Source organism: Homarus americanus, unplaced genomic scaffold, assembly GCF_018991925.1.
Source record: "Homarus americanus isolate GMGI-L3 unplaced genomic scaffold, GMGI_Hamer_2.0 scaffold50564, whole genome shotgun sequence".
NCBI lineage: Eukaryota > Metazoa > Arthropoda > Malacostraca > Decapoda > Nephropidae > Homarus > Homarus americanus.
The window spans coordinates 3,774,625-3,792,035 of record NW_024715014.1 but is presented as its reverse complement, the minus strand read 5'-3'; the positions used below and the strand labels follow the sequence as shown (position 1 = coordinate 3,792,035).

General features: G+C 38.9%; 1 protein-coding gene across 4 annotated transcripts in view; it reads right to left on the bottom strand.

Moving 5' to 3' along the window:
- LOC121853321 (vacuolar protein sorting-associated protein 13-like) overlaps window positions 1–17,411 on the bottom strand; it is a 93,296-nt gene that overhangs the window by 26,880 nt on the left and 49,005 nt on the right. For 3 of the 4 annotated variants that reach the window (XM_042347377.1, XM_042347386.1, XM_042347393.1), the window contains 17 exons: window positions 16,736–16,840; window positions 14,620–14,765; window positions 13,835–13,960; window positions 13,106–13,228; window positions 12,500–12,602; window positions 12,120–12,266; window positions 11,151–11,350; window positions 10,340–10,480; window positions 9,736–9,876; window positions 9,241–9,420; window positions 8,496–8,654; window positions 8,162–8,320; window positions 6,674–6,831; window positions 6,374–6,497; window positions 5,633–5,857; window positions 1,754–1,975; window positions 1,100–1,165 (listed from right to left, as the gene is read on the bottom strand). In XM_042347377.1, coding sequence (XP_042203311.1) covers window positions 1,100–1,165; window positions 1,754–1,975; window positions 5,633–5,857; window positions 6,374–6,497; window positions 6,674–6,831; window positions 8,162–8,320; window positions 8,496–8,654; window positions 9,241–9,420; window positions 9,736–9,876; window positions 10,340–10,480; window positions 11,151–11,350; window positions 12,120–12,266; window positions 12,500–12,602; window positions 13,106–13,228; window positions 13,835–13,960; window positions 14,620–14,765; window positions 16,736–16,840 — 2,525 coding nt within the window. The remainder of the gene's footprint in view (window positions 1–1,099; window positions 1,166–1,753; window positions 1,976–5,632; window positions 5,858–6,373; window positions 6,498–6,673; window positions 6,832–8,161; window positions 8,321–8,495; window positions 8,655–9,240; window positions 9,421–9,735; window positions 9,877–10,339; window positions 10,481–11,150; window positions 11,351–12,119; window positions 12,267–12,499; window positions 12,603–13,105; window positions 13,229–13,834; window positions 13,961–14,619; window positions 14,766–16,735; window positions 16,841–17,411) is intronic. The other variant, XM_042347401.1, reaches the window with a different exon arrangement.

Sequence of the window (17,411 nt, the reverse complement as noted above, 5' to 3'; positions counted from 1 at the left end):
TTGAATGACCTTCTGTGAGTAAGCTGTGTTGAGTGAGTCCTTTTGTGAGTAAGCTGTGTTGAGTGAGTAATTTTGAGAGAGAATTGGGTTACAGGTGGGTAAGTTTGAGAGGCTGGTGAGTAATGAGCAAATTAGCCGGATGCAGGGCAATGGTATAAGTCTCAGGACTATGGTACAGTCTCAGGGCAATGGGACACTCACACGGCAATGGTACAGTCTCAGGGCAATGGTACAGTCTCAGGGCAATGGTACAGTCTCAGGGCAATGGGACACTCACATGGCAATGGTACAGTCTCAGGGCAATGGTACAGTCTCAGGGCAATGGGACACTCACACGGCAATGGTACAGTCTCAGGGCAATGGTACAGTCTCAGGGCAATGGGACACTCACACGGCAATGGTACAGTCTCAGGGCAATGGTACAGTCTCAAGGCAATGGTACAGTCTCAGGGCAATGGGACACTCACACGGCAATGGTACAGTCTCAGGGCAATGGTACAGTCTCAAGGCAATGGTACAGTCTCAGGGCAATGGTACAGTCTCAAGGCAATGGTACACTCTTAGGGCAATACTGCACTAATGTCATTTTGAATGTGAACTATGTATCACCTCTAACACCAGTGCACTACCATTGACACCATTACCACCATCAGATTACCATTACCACCATCACATGTAAGAGTTTCCTCCATGTATCATCTACTGGGTATGTTAAGAGTTTCCTCCATGTATCATCTATGTTAAGAGTTTCCTCCATGTGTCATCTACATTAAGAGTTTCCTCCATGTATCATCTATGTCAAGAGTTTCCTTCATGTGTCACTGTACAGTTTTAATGAGCAGCTCAGTTCTGTTAAGTTTTTCATTTTACTTGCACAATAATTAATGCTGCTGTAAATTATAAAATCTAATTAAACAATGAAGATCATGCAACTAATGAATGGTGAAAATATTATAAATGCAACGATGCAAATTAATAAAATAAAATAATAAACGAACTTAAGAGGTGCATTGAGAGCAGCCATGTTTGCAAAATGTCTATTGCAGAGGCGGAGCGATGTGCAACATATGAGTCAGAGATCAACAGCCATAGTATATACCTTGAGTGGGCTACTGGGAGAGTCTGTTGAAGACGTCGATGATGTTCGCTCTATTTTACGAGATTTCTGCACATTGTATGGTGGAGGGAGGGAGAGTTGGGTTTAAGCATACCATAAGCCTATCATCTACAACACTTCTTAAATCATTATTATTCATCACAATCATGTAATTAAATTTCTTTGGGGATTATTTCTGCATCAAAGTTTATAATTTATTTGTGAGGTGCAAATTTTTTTAAAAATACCCAGGGTGAAATAATGTAAAATATTTAAGAAAATACACAAGAAAACAAAATTGATTTTATACAAATATTAAATTCAGATAAAGCTGACTACATTGACCCAGAGGATAAGACACACAATGACGGACACTATACATATACAGCCAATCCAAAAGGTATCGAGACCCAAAGCATCCAAAAGACCATGAAACGTTGGGTGAAGACCAACCAAACCCAACTGATATTTGAAAGCCTGTGAGGTTATCGCTTGTTTTCTACTCCACTGGACCCTAGGGTCACGATACTTTTGGGATTGGCTGTACAAACACATACGGTATACACAGCAACAAGTATATGCACACTTACAAATGCAGTACATAGGTCAAGTAAATCACAAAAGGTACAGTAGAGGTAACGTGGCAGCGCAACATACCCTGTACGTCAACATGAGTCCCGTCTTGTTGACCATCCAGAAGGGGCAGTAAAGACTAAGTGAGAAGCTCGCACCAGACTTAGCGACCAGCATACCAAGGTCGAGGTGCAGGGGCCCACCCATGATGTCTCCCCGCGACTCAAATGTCCACACACTCAACTCTGGGGGGTTCATCTCCAGGGACTTACCACAGACCCAGTCCCGAGACTGATAGTCCAGCAGCTGAAATATAACAATGGTACCTATATTAGCATTTGTTGTAAGAATTATCAGTACAGTAGTTATGTTAATAAAGTTAGCCTAGGCACTGTTAGTTGCTGATACAGTTAGCTGAGAAGTACAAACAGATCCTGGCTCACTGTGTGGTAGAATAACCCACACCTGGGTAGAAAAATACTTGTAATTAACCCTCTTGTGCATGATAATGCAATTCACGTCATATTCATGATAAGACCAACTTCACGGTGATGTAAATCAAGTCACCAAACTTTAAAAAATTCGGCCAAATTAAGTTTTCAACAGAATTGCATCAAATTTTGATGCATCATAGAAGCAAATAAGTTATATCAAATAAACTAATTGGAAACTCTCGAGGCCCATAGGAATGGAAGACTGGAACAATAAATGCGCAGTATTATCTCCATGCGGGCTGCCTCAACAACTGGATTACAGTGCTTATAGTGGCATATGTATATAGGGGAGCGGGGCACTCGGTCATGTCCTCACCACTACTACTACTACTCCTTTACAACTTCTTCCCTTGAACTGTTTGTCCACAAAGATACGGAAGTGAATTGTGATGATGTTGATCAATGAATTAGGTCATAAGAACAGATTACTTGACTTTGGACTTCATAAGTAAGCTGATACTATGTTCTCTCTCTCTCTCTCTTCACAAGTAAGCTAGTACAGTACTCTCATTTTCTCTCTCTCATCACAAGTATGCTAGTACTGTACTGTTCTCTCTCTCTCTTCACAAGTAAGCTTGTACTCTTTCTCTCTTTACAAGTAAGCTTGTACTCTTTCTCCCTTTACAAGTAAGCTTGTACTCTTTCTCTCTTTACAAGTAAGCTAGTACTCTTTCTCCCTTTACAAGTAAGCTAGTACTCTCTCTCTCTCTCTCTCTCTCTATCAACTCCATTGCCAAGAACTTAATTTTTCAACAATCCTAGAAGTGAAAATGGGTTTTCTTTTTACATGTATGTATATTTTTTGATAAGGAAATGTTGTGTTCTATGAATACTTTATAATTTTTTTTATAACAGTTTCCAAAAATGCAACTGCAAATTAAACCTACTGTATATCTGCTTATTTTATTGTTATGTAAATAAAATATGTTTGCTAAAAAAAGCGAATGAAAAAAAAGTATCTTTTTACAAAGCCTTTATCTTGAGACTTGCCCCCCCCCCCTTTTTCCATGAACATATATGCGTCATTCAGTGCTTACCCTACTCCCTGAAATAATTTATTTTTAGTGTTAGAGAAGCGAAGTGATGGTTGTGTAACGTAATATTTTTCATATTTACAGGGAAAGTGTTTAGTTTTCGAAAGCCGTTACAGTGTCAGGCTATACAACCTCGTTATAGTGACAATGTCTCAAAAAAAGTCTCTGAAAGAAGATGATTTTCTAGAACTCCTGTTTAGGGACAGTGAGGATCAAGTGGATAGTGATAATAAAGAGCCTGGTAGTGAAAATAATCATGATAACAACAAAAAAAGTCTTGAATATGAGGAAGAAATTGTGTCGGTTGCATCCACATTATCACACGGCTCACACCACCAGCGACTCCCTCTACCACCAACAACGTACCACCCTCACTCTCTTCACCACAACCCACATCCCAAGCTTCTCCTTCATATCTCTTGCATTATTCAAGCCTCATACCACCTGCTACCTCCCTTCCTCACCACCCAGGTGGTCCACCATCCCACCACATGCCTCCCACGATCACCAAGTACCTCCCACACTCCACTTATCAGCTACATTACATTGAAATCCCTCTCCTTCTCTACTCCACACTCATCCACACCCATCTGCATCCCCACTCACTCCACACACACAATTATTCACTCTCTTATCCATTTTACTCAGGCTCATTCACTCACTTCCTCCCCCAAAGTCCATCTACAAGTTCTGGAAGTCTTCCACCTCACTGAAGGACGTGAGTACAGAATGGTCTTATTTTATATCAGTACAGAATGAATTTATTTTATTATATATTTTCTGTTATTTTATATTGCATTTTGTTATAAGATATTGTGTTACTTTCTTTTACTATATGACAATCATGCGATGTGGTTGAATTCCCATCCACCTATACAGTACTGTATACAGTATATGATCATATTTTATATTATAATACAATTTGTTAGTATGGTATATTTTTTTTATAATTTGTTATTCTCGTACATTATACTATATACCCGTACCATGAGTCATGCAATGCGGTCAACGCACTCCAGCGTGTATATTAAAAAAAATAAAAAATCAAGCGTTACAAGAATTTTATCAGTACCATTCTCTTCATTATAGTGCTGGTTACAAGGTGCAATATAATTTATATCGATATAAAACATAGGTAAAAATAATAATAAAAAAAAAGAATTCCCATTTCAGAATAAATTTTTTGCTATTTTCTCAAAAACGTTTGGTCATATCAGAAATCTGATTACTGCGTTGGAAAGCTCATTAAATTCTGCTTCTAGCAGTGTACAATATAGGTATAGTACTTAAAAAGTTGGCTCAGACAATTTTGAGCTAAAAAGTTGTTGACATATTGGTGTGTATTTTTTTCTCTCATGTTTATTAGAAGTGACAAAAAAGCTATATACTGTACTTGTATTATTATTTCTTTTGTTTTCACCTAAGTTGTAGAGCAATCAGTTACAAAGCCAAAGATATATTGCTTATGCCAGTAAAAACAAGTCTGGGGGAGGAAGTTGATAAAGCAAAAAAATTATTCACTGTGCGCTGTCTCGTCTGCCCTGGGGGCCTCAGAGATGAGATACTGGAAATGGAAAACTTAAAACTTATCTCGTGCATGAGAGGGTTAACTGCATGACAGGAAGTTACAACGTGTTATTTGTAGTTACATATACTAGGTCTGAAAAATGGCAGATGAAATTGGTCTGAAAAATGGCAGATGAAATTCAATGTGGACAAATGTAAAGTACTCAGTTTAGAAGATGTAAACAGGGAAACCAGATCCCAGATGAACAACGATGTACAAAGGAGTGTTAGTTACAAGACTAGCGAGGTCATCCTAAAACTATATCTTGTGCTTTTGAGACCTTACTTGGATTACACAGATCAATTCTGGTCACCGTATTACAGAATGGATATAGAATCCTTGGAAAAAATTCAGAGGAGAATGACAAGACTAATCCCAGCAATTAGGAACCTTGTTGAGTACAGAGACAGGTTAAAGCATCCTAATTTGCACTCCCTCGAGAGACGTAGAGTGAAGGGCGATATGATAGAGGTGTATAAATGGAAGTCGAGCTAAACAAAGGGGACATTACAAAGGTACTCAAACTATCCAACCAAGAGCGAACTCATAACAATAGTTTTAAATTAGACAAATTTAGATTTAGGCGCGAAATAGGTAAACACTGGTTTGAAAACAGAGTAGTGGACTAGTGGAACAAGTTACCAAATATCATCATTAACTCAAATACACTGGATAGCTTCAAACATAGGTTGGATGGATATATGAGCAATAGGGGTTGGGTGTAAATGGGACTGCCCAGTATGGGCCAATAGGCCCGCTGCAGTTTCCTCCATTCTTATGTTCTTATGTGCCATCTGTAGTTCCAGATACAGTACATGGTATAACGTGTCAACTGTAATTCCATCCATGGTACAGTATAATGTGTCACCTTAAGTTCCAGATACATGGAGCCCAGTCGAGCCTTGGTGAGGTGAAGGGATGAGCCAGGCATGATGACACAAGAGACGATGGTGCCGGGAGGGTCCAGGGAGATGGGCACTGGCAGGAGGTTGTGTAGCACCATAGGCGGCCGCAAGTGAACCTTGTACAGCGCACTCTTCATGGTGCGGCGGCTCGTGTTCTCCCACAAGATTTGTTCCACATCTCCTGTTGCCTGTTAACACAACACAGGACACAAAGTAGTCTTGGGTCCACTATCACAAGTGATGACTGTTATACAGTACAATACAAGGCACCAAGTAGAGGCAAAATTGATAAGGTCATAAACTGTGTACAAAAAACTAATGTAATATTCACAAAAATTCTCCAATAATAAAAAATAAAAAAATTGAGGAAACATTAAAAGATAATTCCTAAAATCTGTGTCAAACTTTTTACATTTTGTTGCCAATTAATACTTTATAAAATTACATGTTTTAGATACAATGTTTTAGTAACCTTAAGACAAGTCATGGAAGTACAGTACACCTTTATCATTAACTGGACAATGAGCATCATAACATAGAACAGACAAATGCCCAAATGGCTCGCAAGTTGATAATATAATAAAGAAATATGGTGGCATGAGTAACGACCATTATTCACAGCAGCAATAAGGGGATGGTATGGTGGTACACTATTACTAATAACAAAGAGAAAGATGGTGGCATGGGAGAGAACCATTACTCACAGCAATAAGGAAGGGTATGGCGTGCACCTCATGAACATCTCTGGGTACACACTGCAGCTCTTGTACGTGGCCGGGGTTGTTCTGGAGGACACGCCACACAAATGGTACGATGCACACCGAATGTCTGGAACATAACAGGTTACAATTTATTTATTTTAAAGTTTTACCTCTGCATCCAAACTTATTTCTTTGCTTTGTATTTCAAAACTGATGAGAGGATGACCAACGATAATCCTTGAAGATAACACACATTATTTATCTACTGTACAGTACTTCTTGTGTAGTAAAGTAATAACTCACCCTTTAACAGAGAAGAACAGTTCAGCAGTAGGGGTGTAGACAGCAAGTAGGGGCAACATAGCACACTCGTCCTGCTCCAGTGACAACACAAACTCCACCTCATTTCCTCGTTCTGTCATGTAGTAAACGTCCACCGTCACGTCCAAATGGTTGGTCACCTGTAGAGTTAATAATATTAATAACTATTTCATAATATTTCAAATATCCATAAAACTGATGAGAAAAAAACTGCCACAGTTGTTTTATATACAGTACTGATATATGTTAACTCTGACACAAACACCAGACAACACTGGTAATGATGTATGTGTGAGCCACGAGTTAATGTTGTCCTCTGTACTGTAATGTATGGTGGGTGAGCCATGACACACCCTGTACAGTATGGTGGGTGAGCCATGACACACCCTGTACAGTATGGTGGGTGAGCCATGACACACCCTGTACAGTATGGTGGGTGAGCCATGACACACCCTGTACAGTATGGTGGGTGAGCCATGACACACCCTGTACAGTATGGTGGGTGAGCCAGGACTGCTGAATCTAAAAAACTCCATAGCCTTTAAGAGTTTTCAAAATGTGTGAGAATACTGTATCTTGAAAACTCGGAGTGATGGAAACAAACTTCGCTGCACAAAATGTATACATTGTAAGTCTTATTGGAGCATATATAATACTCCATGACTGACAGATCCATGCTTGTGGTGGTGATGTGTTTGTGTGAGAGAGGGACTGACTCTGATACGGTTATGCAATACACACTGGTCCTCTGCTCTCTTCCCGAGAGGATACCATCACCACTCTTAGAATTATTTTACCTTTAAACCTTACCATTTTTCTGACCTGAATATGTGTTGAACTGTTGAAGCCTGGGCTGTCAGCTGATATTTTGTCAACATTAATTTAGTACCTTTATTCAACGCTAGTGTACAATATTGATTACTAAATGTCCATTCACCATCTTTTACTGTGCATTGATGGTGCCTCGGTGAGTCAGCTGATGAGCCTTAAACAATATGCATCCATTCTCCCACACATTGTTTTTAGCACTATATTTTTATTATACCAATACTGTAGTCCTATAGAGAAACTGGGGTAAATTAGCAAACTGTTCAATACAAATTATTTCAATATAACATCTTTCAAAATCATATGTTCTATATATGAGGTCTCCTTCACTTTTGCAGAAGGCAAAATTCTCATTCACCTGACAGTCTATTGATTTTTTAATCGGACTTGCCCTAAATATTTTCCACTCGCCACGAAAGAGCGGGCGTATATGATTGGACAGCCTTGGTGACCTATGTCACACCCTATACAGTATGGTGGGTGACCTATGAAAAACCCTGTACAGTATGGTGGATGACCTAGGAGAAACCCTGTACAGTATGGTGGATGACCTAGGAAAAACCCTGTACAGTATGGTGGGTGACCCCTGACATCCTGTACAGTGGTGGATGACCTATGATACCCTGTACACCTGTTCATCACCTGTACACAGGAGCTGAGGGTGATGGTCTTACAGCCATTCTCCACCGTTATTCCGGCCACAAGACCCCACTTCTCACCGCCCTTCATGTGATTCACTTCAAAAAACCTCTTGTCGGCTCGAGCGACGGGAATGGAACACGAACATTCGAGACTTGGGATCTGTCATAAAAAAAGTCATAGGAGCAAATTAATTTTTTCATGGCAAATGGCATTTTTGGGGGATCCGGCCATGGAAACGAAATAAGTGTCCAAAAGGTTAAAACTCTTTCAAAGGCAAAAATATGGTACAAAAGGACATGGATGATTCGGTTAGTTTTAACAGTCAATACTGTACCTTAAGAAGAATGTTGCGGTCCTGGATGGTCTGACACTCGGCCACCAGTGACATCACTCTCTTGTGTTTGGGTGTCAGTGGTTTCATTTCAAACAGGTCAACTTGAGCCCCTGACTCCACCGTCACTTGTTCCACTTTTTCTCCGCCGTCTGATGCAACCTGACGACAGAGTGACAAAGATTGACGACTAGTCTGCATCAGCTTAACCCATGAGGATGATGGTTTAACACATTGTGCAATATAGATTAAAAAATTGTCTGCAAAGGGTTGTCATACATGTGGTTAACAAAAATTTTCATAACCACATCATGTACATTATGTAAACACTAACAGTACTGTATACAAGCACATCTCTTATTGCGGACAAGATGTGTTCCTGAAGAGTGTCCTTTAGAGTGAGGCTCTGTTATAAGAGGTCTGCTTCTATTAACTTATTGGATGAGTGAGGTGAGGGAGTTGAACTTGTAAGCCTGGAATCTAACACTTATTTCCACTGGCCCTTAGTATTTTTGTATAACATTTCTATTTGCTCCGTGTTTATCAAAAACATAACCGCCGTGTACATCAAGGGTCAACTATATAGCAAATACACCAAAAGTGAAAAATACAATAAGTACAGAAAACTAAAAACATGTTTGTGAAAATCATCAGTCCTCTGTTTCATGAATGGAAGTATGCATGGAAAACAGCCATAAAGTGATAAATGATAATGATATACAACAGAAAATTAATTCACAAAACTGACCCGAAAACCTGACTGCATGACGGACACACTGATGTGCATCCCAGTGCGATTTACAATGCGGTATGGAGCACGAGGCGCCTTGGCCCCTGTCACACTCCTATTATACGCCTCGGAGAATGCTTCAGACACTGACGTAAACACTTCTATTGACGTTCTGGTCACCGTCAGTTCAAGTGAATCCTGTAATTTATGACATAATTTAAAAAATAATTAGTACATTTATAAGACATAAAATTACAACATGATAACCTACAACTTTATTACTAATAAAGATACAACATTATCTACCTCACTATCAACTGTGAGTGTGTGAAGATTTCTTTCTTAGAAGTTTCCTGTCACTTTCTACAGTTTTTCTAGGCACTCTCCTGTCACTTTCCTGTTATTTACAATATCCTAAGAAGTCTTCACTGTTGAATATTCCATGATCTCCCCACAAACACACACACACATATCATCTTACAAGTGAATCAACACAAACACGGTAAGTCATACCTTAGCGGTAACAGACACAGTACACAGGGGGTCTGGAAGTGGATATTCTTCAAATTCTTCAACCTCGTCAGCATCTGGAGAAGCCACGGGACTAACAGTTGAAGACGCTTGTGATGTTCCCCCGGACAGTTCCTTGGTCACCTGTGAAGAGTGAACAGTATATACAGAGTACAGTAAAATATGCCTTAAAATAAAATTAAAACACTATACAGTAATTATCATATATACTGACTTACATGTCGACTTTTGAAGCTTAAAAATTCCCCCAAAATCCAGAGGTTGACTTATGCCCACAGTAAAATACTTGAACCTTTAATTACTGATGAATAACATCCAAACTAGAACAGAAATGATCCCACACAATGTAGGTGGTATTTCTATTAAATTGTACAAACATAAAATCAGTATTTTACTATACAGTATTGCAAAAAATGATCTATAAATACAAAATGCAAAAATATGACCAATCTATTTGCCTCTGGGATCAAAAAAGGTCAGTGATGGCTAATAATCATATTGCAAGTTAGAGTTGTCTTTTGATTGTAGAAATTATTAAGCTACAACCAATGGCAGTAAAATAAGTCACACTACTACACATTCTCACCTCAAATTGTAGTGTCCAGGGTGTGTGTTCAGGAGCACCATATTTACCTCGCATCTCCACGGGCTCCAACAGTGGCTCCCACACTGCCAGTCTGGGGTTGTAGTATGCCAACTCGGTGCTCAGTTGCCCATTAAGGTTGACCTACAAGTGTGTGATATTTAAATAGTATTAGCTCAATATTTTGCTTTTCACTTATACTGAATCAAGGAAATTATACATACAGTATAAGAAATAAAATACAACAAATTAACAATGTCAGTGGATCAAGAGAGTATGACAAAGGCAAATTTCTTGAGACATCCTTTACAGCAGGGCCAGATTTAGGTGTGGGCAGAGGGGCCTCTACCACTGCAGGTAATAATTATTAACAACTATAAAATAAGTGTGTAGTGTTCCCCAAATTTACAGTGTTCACCATAATATGTGCAATTGTGCAGTGCTCATGCTGGTTTTGTGTAGTTAAAGTATCTACAATAATATTGCTTAGATTATTTCAAGAAGACTTCTTAAAAAAACATGACACAAAAAATGACACTAGATTTCCTAATCTAGTGACTTTTAGGTCACAATATTGACTCGGAATTCGGACAGAACGAGTTAACAACAGTGTTGCTCGTTCAGTCGCTGACAGGTCCAATATAGTGCGGGGCAGGACTCGCACGCTATTTAAGACCTTTATTTTATTTTAGTTTTTTATTTATTTATTTATTTTTTTTTTTTATAAATGCAATGTGCTTTGTGTATTTGTTCACTGTTGTGCTATGCAGTACTTCATTATGAAACACCCTGCCCAGCACATTTACACACTTACCCTCTGAGAACGGAAGCCCGTGGCAGTTGCTGAGATGCTGGCCTGAAGCTTGATAAGTGGAATGGGTGAGGTGAGTGAACCAGCCTCAAGAGTGACCAAGAGGCACTCCATCGCCACTAAGGCCATCTCCCCACCAAGGCTGCCACTGACTGGTGACACGGCTTCCGTGACATCTACTGCGAAGGCCTCAAATGCCTCCTCTGTACAGACGAACAAATTGGAATATGCTCATTGAAATTAAAAAGTCACAGGTTAACACACACACACTAACACACCTACAGGTTAACACATAAACCTTATAATTTGTCCTGTTGACTGCATAATGAGGAGTTCCACCATGATGCAGACAGTCTCTCAATAGAACTACATGCACTTTGTACATCCTCTTTCTTCTTCTCTTCTCCAACATCAACAACCAGCTATATCCAAGTCACAAGTCAGGGAACAGTTTCTTACAGGAGTTTGAACAACACCGGCGCTCGTTCACCAAATCACTTAACTCATAACAGAAGCAAACATATGTAAGGAAGGCACTCACAACCACCTCACTGATTACAAAGGTTATGATCAGCTACCAATACAACCACAAAAATAAAAGACTATTGGTGAAGTTTTGCATAGAGGAAGGCCGAGATGATTTGGGCAAGTGGAGAGAATGGATGAGACCAACTGGATCAAGAAGTACATGAATCTAATTGTGGGAGGGAAGAGAGCTACTGGTAGGGCAAAAGGGACATGGGGATAGGTTGTAAGAAATAACATCAGAGTTTAAGACCCTGAAAAGAGAAGCTATAAGAGACAGTGCAACATGGAGAGAACTGCCATTAGGTACTACAGCTGACCCATGCAAGTGTATAAAGTGAGATAATGATGGAGAGGATGATGAAGAGGATGATGCTGATGAAGAGGATGATGCTGATGAAGAGGATGATAATATTGAAGAAGAGGAGGATGATGACGATGACTCACCGACAGCCAAGAAGGAAAACTCGACATGATTCAGGGGCTTCGGCTTCCAAATTCCTGTCCAGTCACGCACATCTTCTTTCATATCTTCTGATGGTGTCTCCAAGGTTGACAACACTGTCAGGATGCTGCTCAACAATTCAATGGTCCCTGTTGGTGAAGAAGAGCATGGAGAATTAACCCTTAAACTGCAATGTCTCTCATGAGAACAGCTTTTTGTTTACACCTCCAGTAATAGGTGTAAACAATCAATGCTACTTGTTTACACCTCCAGTAATAGGTATAAACAATCAACATTACTTGTTTACACCTCCAGTAATAGGTGTAAACAATCAACATTACATGTTTAAACCTCCGGTAACAATCAACATTACTTGACTCACCAGGAGACACACGTAGATCCACCTGACTCAGCTTCAGGTCGACGTGCTCGGCGTGGCTGGGCGTCACACTGCACATTAGAGACAACTCACACGGGTTCAAGATCTACAAGGAACGAAAATTTTTACAAACATCAACTTGATCACAAGAACACTGTAGAAGTCACTCCAAAAGGTAAAGAAAAATTAATCTAACACTAACCACATAATCAGTTAAGGCAATGTGATAAAAGTGCAGTAATGTGTTGAATGACTTTTGTTGTACATCAGGAATTCAATAAGAGTGACGTTTCTTCCTGTATGGCAAATTACAAAATTGTGATATTTCAATCATTTTTGCACTACTTATGATGATCAGGCTCCCAAGTTTATTTTGTCTGAAGAGTAACCACCCTAATGCTACCTGGGGATTGTGTAGGGTAGGGTAAGGTAGGGTACATTTGGTAAGGTAAGGTAAGGTAAGGGTAGATTAGGTTAGGTTAGTATTACATTAGGTTAGGTTAGCATTAGGGTGATTCATCTTCAGGTGATCAAACATTACCAACAACAGAACATCAGCAACAAGAGAGAGAGATAGAGAGAGAGAGGGAGCATCAGCCATCAACACACCTGTGAGAGGGTCTTATGTCTCTTCTCTGGGTTATAACAACAAGTGTACATCTGGATATTGGTGATGCTGGCGTTGATGTGCTGGTGCATCGGTGTCTGTTTGATGTCGCTGTTCACCTCCGCCTGTGGTACAAAAAGATATAATGGTGTCTAACTTTTACTCATTAAAGTGTATTAGACTCATTCTTCCCATGTAAACTTGGAACAGAGTGGAAGTGTGTTAAAGCAATGTTGTATTGTGAAATGAACCTTTATGTTCACCTCCAGTCTATTTCCAACAACTCTACCAAGTATCAGAAAAATTACCAGAAAATTGTAAAAGTTGATTATACAAACAAACTATTGGATTGACTTAATCTGGGATGAACAAACAGAAAGACAGAGAGGGATAGAACAGTGTACAGAGGTATTACAAAAAGTGAATGTTTGTAATTCTACTTCTAACATCATTTGTCGGCTAAAAAAAGTCACAAATATTACTCCAGAACACTGCTTAGGTGCATTGTCTAAAAAAAAAAAAATCAATAATTCAATACTGAGAATAACTCTTCAGGACTAAAGTGCCCATTAATAGTATACAAATACACACACACATTAAGAAGTGTGAATATGTATGATTCTTTAATGAACACCCTGTATTTATGTGTAAGAATCTTTTATGGACACCCTGTACAGTATTATATGCAAGAATACTTTATGGACACCCTGTATTATCAAGTGTAAACTCACATGAAGAATAATGCAGGAAGTATCAGTGGTGGATACGTTATCAACCAGTGCGATGTCGGGCTGCTCCACCTTCACACGGAGAGTCATGATGCTACTTGGCTGGCCGTCATCATTCTTGGTGTCAGTCTGTCCGGTGTAAAAGGAAAAGAAAAAGAAAACACATCTAGGTTGAATAAAGGTGTACAAGTCACTCCTCTCCATATAGGAAATTCCACATTACACAAATAACCAAAAATCATAAATTTTCCCAAGTTGAAAGGACCATAACTCAAATTGTATTACTGTATGTGTAATTGATTTCCCCCTCCCCTCCCCACTCACTCAAGCTCTTTCTTGTATACTGCTATGGAGGCTGAATCTTGAGTAAACAGGCACCCACTTCATTCACTCACACTTATGATTGTGACAAATGTTTATCACTATGGTGTAAACCTCCACAACATGGGCCCAGATACATAATCATTTAGACTGAAGAAGGTACACATACAAACTCTTGACTGACTCATACAGAATACTCTCCTAATTCACATTCAACAACAGCATTTTAATTTAGTGACTCAATCTAACAATGACACAAATTTTATTGCTGTTGTTAAAATGTTAATAACATTACCAAGTCAATGGGCAGAAGTCAGATATCAAATCTCATACTCAAAAATAATGACTTATATCATCTTGATACGAATTATATAGGAGTAAACTATATTATACAGCAAACTAACCCATTTATTCCTTGGAACAAAAACTTACATTTGGTTCCACAGTAAAAATATCTGATCCCGTACCTTTGTCTTGGCGATGTCTTTAGGTTTAGCAGGTTGTGGAGATGGTGCCTCAGGCCGCTGAGGCATGTTGTCCATAAAGAAGCGCTGGATCCTCAACAAGTAGGGCAGGTGCAGCACCAGCACAAACCCAGAGATGCGCAAGTCCACTGTAACCAATACTTTACCATTAATGGCCATCTCTAAAATTAATGATCTTGGCTGATCACCTGAAGATTAGTACTGTACCTACTGCTTTATTTACCTGATAATTTAGTACCTTAATGATAAGCTAACATACACCCCTCCCTGATTTTATTAGGATGTTTTAATCACCAAGCCCCGTTGTGGGTCGATGACCTGTGCATGGGTAGGCTATTCCCCATAAAATAAAAAGGAAAAACCTTGGGGTACTAATCTTCAGGTGATATTCTAGCCATCTAAATTATCTAAAATGGTTTTTTTTTCGGCATAAAAACCTATAATTGTTATCAGAATACTGTACAGTAATACTGTATCTCCATTAGCCGAAATCCCTCAAACCCGGTACAGTGAGTTCTGCTATAACGCGTGTTTTGATAACGCGAATTTGCTCTAACGCGATTTATGAATTAGGACCGATATTTGTATAACGCGAACGCTTGTTTGCTATAACGCGATTTTCTCTTACTATTTCTCCAATTTTGTGGTAATAACTGTGAATATAGTAAAGAAGAATATCAACAAGAAGCGTTCTCCCGGTGATGATCGTAAAAGAAAGGATATAACCCTATTTTATCATTCCCCCAGGTAAAGTTACATTTACTGTATGGATTACATTTATTTAGACTGTGCTATCCTTTGTGTTAGGCTAACTACTAAATTTTTTCGATTTCGAGTAATCTGCACCTAACCCTATTTTCTCCATAAGCCCTGTTATTTCTATTACGCGATTTTCTATAACACGACATTTTACAAGAACACAATTATCGCGTTATAGCAGAACTACCTGTACTCTCCAATTGCCAGAATCAAAATTTACTTGGAATTTTTCCAGAAAATTCCCTAAATTCCAGGTTTGGGAACAAATTCCGAGGTTGAAAATCAGGAGCATTTTCTGAAAATTAAAAAAAGAAAAAAGAAAAGGAAAATCTGTTCAAATTTTTATTTCTGGGTCTGGGAGCAAATATTGATTATGAAATAATGCGCAATTACCAGGAAATCTGAGAAAATTTAAGAAAATCACTCCAAACCTTTCTGCTCAGGGCCTGAGGACAAGGGCTCCTGGCATTATGAAAGATTGCATCATGTTTAGCCACATCCTCACATGGTTGGTGAGTGGGTGGGAAAACCAACCGCTTGGGTAACGCTGGATTTTTCTGCTTGTGGTCTATTTATAATTACTGTGCAAATATAAATATTTCTTTAAATGTAAATACAACACTAAAAAAGTAAATTATACAGTAATAAATCAATGTAATTCCGAGCTGAGCTAACAAGGCAAAGGGTTAGGTGACTGAGTCAGGTGGTTAGGTGATATGCCAAGACACTTACACAGCACACACATTAACAGCACTACTAAATCAATGTCTTCTTACATTTGACTTTATAATTTCTAATTTAAAATTAATTGATACATGATGGCTCGATTTGGCTACTTTTGCACTTAGACAACTGATCAGTGAATAAACCAGGGCATATGGGGAGGCATTATACACTAGTGATGCCACGAAACTGCAACCAGCTGAGCAACCGCATAAATTAGCCCTGGAAGTGCTCTGCACCAACTGTTTCAGCTGTACCTATTGACTTTAATAACTAAATAATATTATAGTGGCAGGAAATTACTGGTACACAATGAAGTACAGCTGAACTCCACTATCTGTATTTGTGTTTGTACCACAAGGCAACACCACCACTCGTTTCCTCAGACCTAGATATGAATTAAAAACAGATTATTTATATGTCACAAAAAATCAAAACAAAATGCAATCTGATCTGAGAACATACTGTACTAAGAAAAATATTTTTAAGATTCATGAAAGTGAGTTTAAACAGAGGACTAATATATTTTATCTTAATACAGACTTGCTGTTGTGAGATGAAAACTTAGTTGTCCATCAACAATGGCTGAACTTAAAATTTCACTGAGAAGACTCACCAAATATGTCCTTGGTGGGTTCCTGATGATAAGTGAGATCTATCATGCCACGCTCACCACTCCTCTTCCTCCTCTCCATCATCCTGGTGATGAACCCTTCCTGACCTGAACACCACCATCAGACAAAAATGAATTACTGTACAAATCAAGTATAAAAGTATAAAAGTAGGCAATTCAAAACTGAAAAAGTTTAAAGAATAACATTAGTACGAGATTTCACAGTTTTATGGCAGAACATTCTTGCAACTGAAGTGTCCCAGGTTTGATTCCTATAAGTGAAGGACTGGGTTCCCTCCTTGTAAGTAACACTTATACATCACCAATAAACAAATACACTACTGGATGACCTCAAGGTGGGAACAACCATTCGGTGGATGAACACACAAACAGAGGGCCGAGTGTACCAAATCCTGATCAGTGCCGAGAAGCGGAGGATCAGTATCTTCTATAATGGGCATCAATGGTTCCTTATCCCTGAAACTGTCATGTTCCTCATATGATATCAGCAATTTGTTTTTTAATCGCATGCCAATTTGAGCATTCATAAAGCACATATGGTGTCTCAGTAGAAATCCTCACATTACCCACAATGCTATAGGGAATTCTGTTGCCTTTGTCATCATGGAAGATGCACAATCATCAGTGATGTGGCAGTCTTTCCCCTAACTCCTCCTCA